Source organism: Falco rusticolus, chromosome 1, assembly GCF_015220075.1.
Source record: "Falco rusticolus isolate bFalRus1 chromosome 1, bFalRus1.pri, whole genome shotgun sequence".
In the NCBI taxonomy this organism is placed as follows: domain Eukaryota; kingdom Metazoa; phylum Chordata; class Aves; order Falconiformes; family Falconidae; genus Falco; species Falco rusticolus.
Window position 1 is genome coordinate 17551954 of NC_051187.1, and position 12071 is coordinate 17564024.

The 12071-nt window shown below is 41.1% G+C and overlaps 1 protein-coding gene across 6 annotated transcripts in view; it reads right to left on the reverse strand.

The window, feature by feature from the left end:
• VMP1 (vacuole membrane protein 1) overlaps positions 1 to 12071 on the reverse strand; it is a 68732-nt gene that overhangs the window by 31143 nt on the left and 25518 nt on the right. For 5 of the 6 annotated variants that reach the window (XM_037371804.1, XM_037371785.1, XM_037371830.1 and 2 more), the window contains 2 exons: positions 8494 to 8661; positions 3703 to 3834 (listed from right to left, as the gene is read on the reverse strand). In XM_037371804.1, coding sequence (XP_037227701.1) covers positions 3703 to 3834; positions 8494 to 8661 — 300 coding nt within the window. The remainder of the gene's footprint in view (positions 1 to 3702; positions 3835 to 8493; positions 8662 to 12071) is intronic. The other variant, XM_037371823.1, reaches the window with a different exon arrangement.

Below are 12071 nucleotides of genomic sequence, written 5' to 3' on the forward strand. Positions count from 1 at the left end.
CCACGTTGACAAATTCTTTAACAAGCCCTGTGGTTACAGGGAAGCTGGTTTCAGTCTGAGTCACTCCAGTTCAAACAGTTTACTGGAAATGGAGGGGAGGGGGAATTTTCAGAGAAGTCATGTGATGGCCAGACAAACCACAACCAGTAAAGGTTCAGTGGAGTCAAAAACAGGTCCCAGCAACAACTGACAGTCAGTGTGCAGATGGCACTCGATCATTTACAAACCAGTCCTGCTGCACCTCAGCATTTAGATCGATTTAACCCTTTTTCAAGCTTGTACTCCTTCAGAGGGAGGGCACAGTTTGGAATATAAACAAACAGCCCTGGCAGATAGTAACATAGGCAACTAGCAAATATTTTTACATGGAAATTTGGCTGCAGCAACGCTGCACAGAAGCAAAGCCCGATGTGTAAATCATTAGTTCTTAAGAATATGCCACTTAATGAATCCAAACACTTAGAGCCATTAACGATTAGATACACAGCAAAGATATTAGTACTTTCTCCTCTTAGCAAGCAGTACCATGCTACAGCAAGGGCCCACGCATTATGCATTATCACAAAGTACCTTGAGGGAAGCTGGCATTAAACGCTTCATTTTCACCAGAAACCCCCATCAGCTTTAAGTGTTTCCCCATGACAGCGACAAGATGAGAATGCTTAACAACCAGCAACTATTAAACGGGCAAAAGAGAGTCCCTGCACACGTGCGTGTAGACATGAAACTGTACAAAAGTATGCCTGCACCGTATTATTACCAATGTGCTGCCCCAGCACTAAGTAGTAGATTCACTTCCCCTAATTGAGAGGTTGGTTTGCACGGCAGCACTGGAGATACTCCCAGTGGCTAAATGGGGAGCTCTGATAAAAAAACCCCACAACTCCTTTGCTCTGGAATTCATCTGGAAAAGAATTAACAGCAACTGAGGTACCATTTCAAATATTCATAATTTTTAAATACTGCCTTAACGAATCAGACCCAGTTGCTCTGTTCCTATAGTGTGCTGGGCTCTGCATTGTGTGGAGCTCCGAGGGGAAAATGAAAAAGAGAGCCCTGCTTGTAAACCACACTCCTCCTCCAGGGCAAAGTCACTCAATTTTAACAAGAGCAGCCACAAGGCAAGAGAAACTCAGACACTCCCATAATGTAACTGGGACTAACTGGTGTGCACACACAAGGACGCAGAGAAAGGAGAAGTGAGTGCTCCTTTAAAATGAGGGGCTTTTTCTCAAGTATGCTAATGCAAAGTACAACAGGCTTACCCATCATCTGCAGGCTAATGAGTTTTCTCCAAATGTAGCTCAAGGAGACAGGTCACTTAGGTCTGAGATTTAGGACCGAAAATCCATCAACAGACTCTTTAAAGTAAACAGTATTTTATGCTGTGTAACACCGAATGGGGCACTAAACCTTTATGTTGTTTAATCCTTTTTTTGGTTGTTTTTTTAAAGTGCCAAGCTAGCAGGCACATTCACCCTCACAGATCCTTCAGGCTGGATATTATATTCGTGGTCTATTCTCACCATAGAAGATCCTCATCTGTTTCTCAAAATCACCATTGTTTTTGAGAAATAGCAGCGACAAGCTTTCTAAACAAAACACACGCACGCAGAAACGTCAAGGCATTTGGCTTTGCCTTGTAGGCATACAGCAGCTCAGCAGAAGTAGAGGGGGAAGCTATTCTTCAAAATCCAACACCCATTTTCATGCCTTTCAAAAAGGCAAGGATGAAGCGAGACCTTTCTACTGAAAAGAAGGCTCCTGTCACTTGACGTCAAACATTTGTAGTAGTCTCTGTGGCATGAGACACTTGTCACATCCCCCGTGTTTTAAGCATAAGGCTTCGACTTGGGAGAGTGGGAGAAGCTGCTGTAGGTAATAAAAATTGTTATTGAGCAATTTAAAAATAGACATTGTAACTGCTCATGAATAGCAATTACAGAACAAAGAGTGATAAGCTCTGCTGAAGATTGGGATTTACTAAAGGTCATAGGAAAAGGCAGGCCTGTCTCCCACAGACATCTAGCAAAAACACGATTGAAGCCAAAAGCAAAAAGGAAGTCATATTAGCAAATGGAAAAAACTGAACTGTCAGTTTTATGACTGCAATACAATTTAATCCGATTGTCAAAGCCTCATGTTAAGAGTTTTATAGAAACCAAACCACAAGTGGAGTTTAAAAAGATTTTTTCTTTTTCCTGGCCATCCATCCTCAAAACAACATGCTTCAATCCAAATTCAATTGCCAAGAAAATAAAATCAAAAGTACTGGTAAATAACACCATAATTTTTCTTAATTAATTACACAATGCCATTCGTTTACTAAGGGCAGTCAATACAGCTAGCTATATTTTGGCCTGTCCTGACAAAATGCTCTCTAGCAAAAATTTTCTTCCCAAGAATCTTACTGTGCCTTCTGGAAACCAACTCTGGCTGCTCCCACAACTGTACACGCATATAATTTGCTGGGAGAGTTTCAGTAAACACAGATAGCATTTCAGCTAGCAAGTCATGTATTCAGCGGGTTTCACTGTTTGGTTTGGGGTTTTTTTTTCCATGACTTAATTTTTATACAGTTAGGGATTACTTCGCAAAGCAAAGACTGATGATAAAAACCAAAGATATCCCCACCCTGCACGTTTAAAGAATTTACTACTTACAATAGCAGAAAAACCCTTTGGAACTTTCTAGTAGGGGGAGGCTCTCGGGAAACACAGGGTTTACTGTTAGAATTACTAGATTGCACTCAGTATTTCCAGACAAACCACTTTCTTTCATGGAAAAGCTTCACCCATTTTTTGAAAAGGAGAAAAAAAAAAGTATATACTTATACCAAGAAAATACCCTGGCAGAACATTTTAAAGACATCAGTGGATGGTAAATAGCATCTGCTGGTTTTTTAATAGCAGTCTCATGACCTGTTTCAACTTAGTAGCAGACAAAACAGGACAAGAAGGAAAAATACAGAAGAAAAATTCAGTGGCAAGTAGTTTGAGGAAAAAACATTTGATTTCCTCTAAAACAGTATCACTAACTCATGAACAGGATCCAAACTCCAAACCTGAATGAAAAATTATCTACATAATATCTGACTCATGTACAGCATCAGTCGCAAACAATGCTGTAACACAAGCACTATTTAATCCATCAAGAAAATAAATGACAAGAGCAATAAAAAGGGATTCAGAGCAGTTTGGTTGCATCTTCACATCAGGGGAGGGGAAAAAAAAAAATAATGTATGTTTCCTCAGGCTGATGAATAGGTCATGCACTGGCCTCTGAGGGTGTTAGTGGCAAGGCAGGCAAATGTCACCTCGAGGGGATGAGCTGAGACTAAAAATCCATCTCCTGGCCCAGGGAGGCTTTAAAGGCAGCTGTAACAGCCATAATCACGGAGTAGCACCGACTGGACCACTGGTTTGTTAGCCCACTTTCTTCCTACCTTTATTGTGCTAGAAGTCTAAATAAATGCAGTATTTGTAGCAAACACTTTGGCAGCGCTATCTGTATGTGCTTCAACAAGCTGCGTTCTTGTCCTCCCATCACCAGAGGTACCTCTACCCAGTGCAGGATCTTTTTCCATCCCCCTTGCGAACTCACATCGACTGATTTTTGGCCCATTCCCATTTCGTTGGAATGATTATTTACTTCATCTAGTTGTTCTGTTTTATTAATTCTGTTGTTTTGCACTGTTCTTACTTGTGCAGTCTCTGCATGTTCCAGCATCTCCTCAAATTCCTGATACTCTTCATCATCAGGTTCAGCACCAGAGAGTCGGGCCGCCCGGGCCATAAAATATGGGGGCAGCTCTCCAATGGCTGTGCCAGCACCCTGAGAAAAAAATAATTCGGATTTATTTTTGTGTTTATTCTTGAATAGGAAACATGCGATATGCACAGTCCCGTGGACATTTCAGGTTATTAGAACTGATGAGACCACTGCTTTGAGAAGTTTGCTTTTCCCCACCAGGTCCCATTCCTCACTGTTTCAAACAGAATGCTGCTGCTCTTCCCCTTGTTTAGCACAAGGCAGCCTCTCTCAGTGCAGACCACCACACTGCAAGCCAGCGGCTCCCAAGCTGCAGTCTGCAAGGTCAGAACGCCACGGCGTGAGCATCCCTGGGGCCCGGCCGAGCTGGCAGCCGGTGGCCAGCTGTGCTGGGGAGGCTGCAGCTGGGGAGCCGGCCAGGCTGGGGGCCCTGCTCGCTGACACCATCCCTGACTCAGCACAGCGCTGCCATCTCACCCCACCGCATGATGCCAGACACATTCGCCGGCATGTGACAGCCCTGGCTTCAAAATGATCTGGGAACTCCTCCCTGGTGCCGTCACGTAGTTTACTTGTTCAGTCATGAGACCTTGTGCAAGTGTTTATTAGAAAACAGGCTCGAGTTTTACTACAGCTACGACCAAGGAAAATAAGGTTAAGCAAAGTCTGATCTCAAGTCTTCTCTCTCCTTTACATGGAATAAAGCAAGCCAAGAGAACTCGAGATGAAAGTAGCGTTGCTTTCTCACCACAGGAAAATTATATTTGTTTTCTCAGGACATCAAATGACTCATCTCAATCTTGTGGGTAAATGCAACTTTAGCTTAACCAAGGAAAAAACCAGAGAGACAGCTAAGATTGAACATATGGATAAACAGAGGCTAATGAAACAGGAACTTGGACTAAACTCAGAATGGTTTAAATATAGGACAGGTAATAGCACAATAGTCGGGCACCACACTGGAAAAGTGCTAAAACTTAGCTACATGCAGATGGCTTTTCTCTCTTAGGGTCAAGAGTGAGTAACAAATGCTTTTCCACTCCTTTGAAGCAATGTGAAAGCTTTTCAATTTCCTTTGTTCCTGCTCTATATGCAGCTGCAAGCAAGGGAGAATTCCAGCTGCTGTGGCTATTCCAAATCAACAGGTCGTGGTCTGAAAAGCCGCCGCTCTCTGTAGTTACCCAAACTGTTAAATTCTTGGTGTAAGCATATAAAGCGCACAGCCTCGTATGTTTATGCCCTTGTTTTCCACAGAAGAAAAACATTACACCAGTGCAACAAGCTGAACTTCATTAATCTGCCTATTTCTGGCACAAGGGGAGATAAGCCTGAAAACAGTAGCAACAACGTTTCAGAAAAATTAACTTGAGGTTATGTTCTCAGGGTGATGCAAGAACAAAAAGTCACATTGCTTCTCCAGCCTCCGCCAATTTGCTTTGGCTTCATTTTGTTAACCGAGGAAGAGGGCTGCATGCGTGTACTGGACATGAACTTTCTTTAAATTGGGTAGGTCACATGCTCATTATTACAAAACATTTCAAAAGTGCAACAAAAATCATATGATTTCATGTCTGCTGGAGATACGTTCTTTAAGTGCATTAAAAAAAAAGCAGCAATTAAGGGATCCAACCCAGTAACCATTTAACTGCTTTTTGTATCATTAGCTGTCCATTTTCACCATTTCACTTTGAATACCAGTTTTACATGGAGATTCCTTGGACTAACAACAAATTGGAAAGGCAAATGCTAATCAAAATTCTTTTACACAAATACATTCAGAAAAGGAAACTGGGAAATTACTCTACTAGAAAGAGTCTTTTAAACAGATTTTATCCTGGTCAGGACACAGGCCGCCTGTTCTGCTAATCCTGAGCAATTAAACATTTTTATTCTTTCCCCTTATTTCTTGTAAAAAAAACAAAAAAAGCTGCAACACATTAAAAATGTAGGGCACTATTGAATTCCTCGTCCCTGTGGGATGGAAGGCTGTGAAAACTGGCATACACCTAGCAGATTGTTTTTGAAAGTCCTTCTGCAGGCCAGGACTGGTGGAGCCAACTATTACAGTGATTGAAAAATTCATCATTTTCATTTCACCCAATAATTCCTTAGATTCAGTGATATTTAATCCTCATAACACTCATTATCAGCAAAAAGGGCTATCACTGACATGCAGGGGAACAGTAATGATTTTAATCTCTGGAAAAAAACGTACCTGGTTTAAGTTGGCTGAAACAGCCGCTGATGTTTTTGTGATCTGAATCAAATCCCTTGTGCAGATAAATCCCCACATTCAAACCTTGCAGGATACTTAGTCTGGGCAGCTTTATAGTCGGAGGTCTGCAAAGTCCCCACTGGGACCGACCTGCTTTCAACATTTCACATGAAAACTTATATTGCTACCACCCTCCTGTCTCCCTCCAAATAATCAAGGAGATTGGCAAGATTTCACGCTGGAGCCTTTCAACATAATTTCACTTTACAAGTCTAAAGGAAACGGGCTGTTGGTGGTGTTGGACCCATTCCTCACAGGGCTCCATGTGTTGCATTAGCAGCACATCTGTATACATCCAATAATTCCTTTTCTTTTTCATTTATCCAGTATTTATCATAACTTCAGATTTTACATCTAATTAGAAGCTGCTGGTCCCATAAAAAAAAAAAGATTTTGTGAGCTCATTCAATCACACCCAGATTAGGAATTAAACTTAATATTCCTGATTTTAGTTTAAAAGCAGAAAATTTTATTTTATTTTTTAAAACTAAGGTTTTGATTTGCAAAAATCAGCATTTTCCCTTTCTGGAAGTCATTGTTACTTTCCTGTTAAGTGGACATTTGGTTTGAGTGTGACAGAATAAAAAATAATTTTCTTCAACAGCTTCCATAAAAACTGAACTGGAATTAGGACAAAAGAAACATACTGGAAGAAGCAGCAGCAATTGCCAACTTGATTTGGCTTACAGGAAATTAGCAAGCAATGTTTATGTACTCATGAAACATTCCAAGAAAGCATAACATTACACTAGACACCACTGGTAGACAGAGGATGCTCCCAAGGGAAAATCTAGTGGAGACAGAGTTCAGTGAAAAGGTAGCTGACAGCGAATTTGAAGGCGAGAAGAAAGAAAGAGGGGAAAAAGTGGGATACAAACATTCCGGCTCGGTCCTATTCCCTTGGCCTTTCCCTTGCCTGAACCAAGAAACACAACTCAAACAAGAGACCCAAAGTACCATTTGTTCTCCCTCATGGCTGCTCAGAAGGATACAAGCTTTCAGGGCTTGCAGCTCCATTAACTCATTTCTAAACTACTTAATTCTCATCATAGTTCAGCTATTTTACATGCTTAAGATTAAGCAATGGATGCTTACGCTGAGCTACATTTTTATTTTGCAACCCTAGAAACGTAATTGTAAATGCCATTTTTATTACTCTAGTCCCCATTAAACAAACTTAAGCAGAGGGGGAACAGGAAGAAAATAAAAAGAAATCTTATATTTACAGTCTTAAAAGTACTTGCATGTTTAGCTACTTATCAAGCACTCCGGCAATTCTGTCTTCTCATTAGAAAAAGTGAAATGCAAGATGTACTTTGCTTCTTGAGAGGGCTTTAAGTCCACTTTCTTTCTCACTATTTTGACTTTGGTACTGCCACACATTACTTCAGTCTGCAATGCGTACAACCTAACTGGAATTTCTGTTAAGTAACACAGCTGCTGATAATTTAAAAAGTTGTAGTGACCCAAGTTGCCTTAACATTTTTTTTTTCTTCTTCATATCATTAGAAGGAATACAAGGGCAGACATGAGATACCATGTATTTTCAGAATTTCCAGTCTCTACATTTGAACTGGACAACCAAGAATTCCATAATAATATCATCAGCTAGAACAGGAAGTCAGTAGTAAAATAAAGTTCATTTGGCATGCAGTTCACAGCAGATGCGTCTGTGTAAACTGCGATTCAAAATAATCTACATGTAATGAAAAAACCATCTAATCTGACCAAAATTCTCCAAAAATCAAACTTCTATAAAAAGCTGTGGGGGGGTCAGAGGTGGTGGGGGGAGAAGGAAAATGCAAGGGAAGTTCCAATGACAGCGTTTCCTAAGACTGTGATTCACTTAAAAGCTAACGTACTTTTCCTGTTTTAAGTGAAAAGTTTGCCATAATGGAAACAGGCAGAGAAACAGAAATAAAATACATAAATGTGCAACATAACACTCTCTTATTTAATCCAATCTATTGATGCAACCCAGAAAAACATTTCAGCTATATTAGAGCCAGAGTCCTTCATACAAATAACTGCAACTTCACTCAACATACAGGCTCAACATTTTTGAAATTTATTGCTTAACTGCATGCAGTGCAAGACCTGACAGCTGCATGATCATTTGGGATGCAGATACCCTTTCTGAAACTTACCTTTTACATCAACGGCTTTGAAGTACATGTTTTCTGCTAGCATTTAGAAAAGCAGCGGATGCTGCAGTTGATAGAAAGATAGCCCAGTAACATCCTATTACTTCTCCTCAAAGGACATTAACATTATCCAGGGCTGGAAGGCTGATCACTAAGGCAACTATTCACATTGCAGATACAGACATTACTGTTGGCAGTGTAAGCCATCATTACTTTGCTAATTCAGGAATTGTTGTGTATTGCTGGACAGAGAAAATAAGTGTGTAAATTAAAATTGCTGAAGTTTTATAAACCAAACCTTACCCACATGCAGGCCTCCAGCCTGACTTTTGAGATGATGGCCCATAAAGAAATGGATCCTTCAGTCGTCTCCTCATCAGGGCAGATAATTTGATCCGGGTAAGGAGGCTCAGGAAAATTAACTGAGTTACATTCATATGCAGCAAGAGTAACCGATGCTATGTGTGGACCCTGAAAAAACACAAGTAATTTCAAATGCATTTTAGGTTAGTTAGAACAAAAGTTAAAATGAAAAGCCCACTTTTGTCCCTGATGCAAAGAGCCTAGGCTAAAACCTAGTGTTTCTCACTTTGGCCATTAATAATGTTATATATGTAAAATGTCATGCCGTTGTACAGTAGCTTGAGGTTGCCAGGGAGAAATAAGAATCTTTACTTCTTAAAAAAAAGAGGAAAATTTTCAAAACTTTAAAATGTTCTCCTTAAGGTATTTATAGCCTACAGCTTTATTAGAGCAGGTGTTTTCCCTACTGTTGCTTTTAGAGGATGGAGGCATTTAAATTCTGTTACATTTTTTTATTTTTATTTTTTACGACTGGGACTTTACAACATCTTACAGTGGACCTTCTTAACTTTTGGAACTTTCTCCAAAACACAGTTGCTTAATTTGTGTTAGATTTTCTGCATATACAAGGAAGTGACCTTACTGCTGTTTGCAAAAAATGGTTTGAAATATAAGCCAAAACCTTAAATGTTATTTGTCATTTAATTGAATTACTTCTAGTCTCCATCTTACATTAAAAGATTTTTTTGGAGAGACCTCCAAATACAACTGGTATAAAGATCTATTCAAGAACTGAACTGCTACATATGCAAAAAACCTGAAAGAATTGCCATTATTTTAATACAAAACAAGTGAGAAGCAATTCAAATCATCTATGGCCTGAACACTAGATGTTGTAATTAAAAAAGAAATCACTTGGCAAAAGGTCAGGGAAACACTGTCCAGGGAAGGAGGAGGGGAAAAAAATAGGGAGGGGGAGGAAAAACAGAAAACTACTGAGTTCAACTAAAGTCTTATCATAAAAGCACAGATTTAAATAAAACTTAAACCTTTCTTCAGGTGCAGAACAAATTGCAAACACCTTAACTTCTGCTATTTATTATGTGATGGATCTTGACATCATGCTGGGAAACATTGTCAACAATATTCTACTTTTTTTTTCCTTTAAATGAGTCATGTTTCATTAGACCAAGAAGGGAGCCTGATACCCCCAACCAAATCAAAGCTCCATTTAATACAGGGTAACAAGGGAAAATGAAATAGACCTCAGCACTGCCATTCCCCTGCACCAGGCTTCCAAAGCTCACTTTGAAATGCAGGAGCCAGAGATACATTCAGAGGACCCTGCAGGCTTCATTTGCACATTAAAGGCTGAAATTCCACAGCAGGTCTCACACAAAAGGTGAAGCTCAGCTGCTTTTTCTAGACTGGCTGGGAAGAAGATTTTAGTCAGGTTCGCTCAGTAACATTTCAGGTCCCACTGAAGAGAGCAGAGCACAATTACATCGATAAGGTCATTTTTTTAGAGGCAGTGAAATAAGGATGTTGAAAAAAACCCACGCCGGTTATATTTTTCTGTATGACAGCTCCAACTACTGTTGTCATACGTAACCAATTGAAAACAAACCCATTCTTCTGGCAAGCAACTGGTAAAGGGCAAGCTGCTCTGACACCAAGCAAATTATTTATTCCTTGTTACTTTACAGGAGACTAATTCAAAGTGCTCTGGCATACTTCAGACTATGTGAACACATAGGTGTAGCTTCCCGAGATGAAAAACGAGACACAGTCCCGCTCACAAAAAAAAAAAAAGAAAAAAAGTTCATTGAAGCAGAACCGAAAAAGCGGGGATCCAGAAATTGATACACGAGTGTGACTTTGATATGGAAGGGAGAATAAAGAACGGATGAATGAACCAGTGACTAATAATGTATACTATCGACATCTCTATAGGTCTGCCCCAGTGGCAATGAGCTCCTTGTTGGTACTTGTCGCAAGATCATCCCTGTCCCCAGCAGCTTCATATCTAAACAAATGCAAGGAGAGAGTGGAAACTTTCCTAGAATTATAAAGTACACTCATGGCAAACCTGGGAACCTCTTTCTCCACCGTACTCTGACATTCAGGGACTTCAATCCCATCCCTTGCTTGCACCGCCCCCCCCCCCCCCCCCCCGACGGCTCCCTTGGGGGAAAAAAAAGGGTCTCAGGCCATCTTCCTTAAATTAATGGTTTTCACCTGCAGAAATTTGCAATAAAATTCTCCTGAATAACAAATTTGCATGGAGGAAATCCCCCTCCCCCCCCCCCCCCTTGAGTTGTAAATGACCATTTCCTACCTTCCCTTGAGAACAAGGGTCAGGTTGTTGCCAAGGCAGTGAGATACAGTGCGTCAATCAAGAAGTACGGTTTTCAGTTCCACAAAATTCAGAAGACATACCACACTACAGTGTAACTACAGCCAGCTGCGGCGGCAGACTGTTGGTTTCAGTTTTCTAATAGCAAAAGACCAATTTAATCACTACTATACGAGGTCCCCATGCCCTTGCAAGGTTTCAGTGCTGGCATTAGTAGCGTTTCATCTCTAACTGCAGCGAAGGTGGCTGCCCAACCTCGGGAGAGCAAGCAATGCCAAAATGCTAGTGGGAGACAGCTCCACGAGGCTCTTACCATGAGCAGCTTCTCTCAACAGAGTTGCCATCCTTGAAATGGCATGATGGTCTCAAAACATTGGCTCCTGTTAAGGGAGCTCTCCCAGCCTCCACAAATGGCTCCAACAGGAAAAAATTTACAAGTAGCCGATGGAAAGAAAAAAAAAGGCCTTTCACAAAGCAGCTGTAAGTGGCCAACGAGCCACCTGAAGGCTACGCCAATTGAACGTAATCCTTCCACTGCAATGTACACAATTCTATAATGGAAAAAAGTTGGAGTTATGGAACCCACAGAAGCCACATTTTAACTGGAATAAGAAATAAAGTATAAACGGTTCATTTAGAGTGATGAAGTGTGGAGTACTGGAAGTCTGAGCGAGCCAAGGGAAAGGAGAACAATCCCATGTCCTCCCCTGGCAGCGGAGCCCAGCTGCCCCGCTAGTCAGACGGACAAGGGCTCCCAAGCTTGGCAGGCCGCGTGCAACTTCTCCGACATCTGCTTTTGTTCTAGCTCAGCCCTGAAAGCTTACCCAGAGCGTTATACTTCCACAACGCCTGGTTACCAAGCTCCTCAAAACAATGGTTGGCTAAACAGGACCATGGCTGCAATGGGGTGGGAGGAAGAGCGGGAGGGTCACTGGTGTTTCTTAACAGAGGTGCCCTTTTGCTTTCTGTCTAGCAAAGTGATGGTTGAACTCTGAATGGAACAGGGAACCAGCTTCAAATGGGCTTTAGGTGTCACCTTTGGAGAATCTCAGTCACTATACACTCAGATGTTTTCTCTGTACTCCTCCCCATGCCGGAAGGATTAATTCTCATACAATTTTTTAATCCTCTTCACAAATAATACCTCCTCCACCCTTTCCTCCCAGTTCTCTGCATGGGGCTGCAGTAAATACTCAGCGTTTTGCCTCTCTGCAATAGCTCA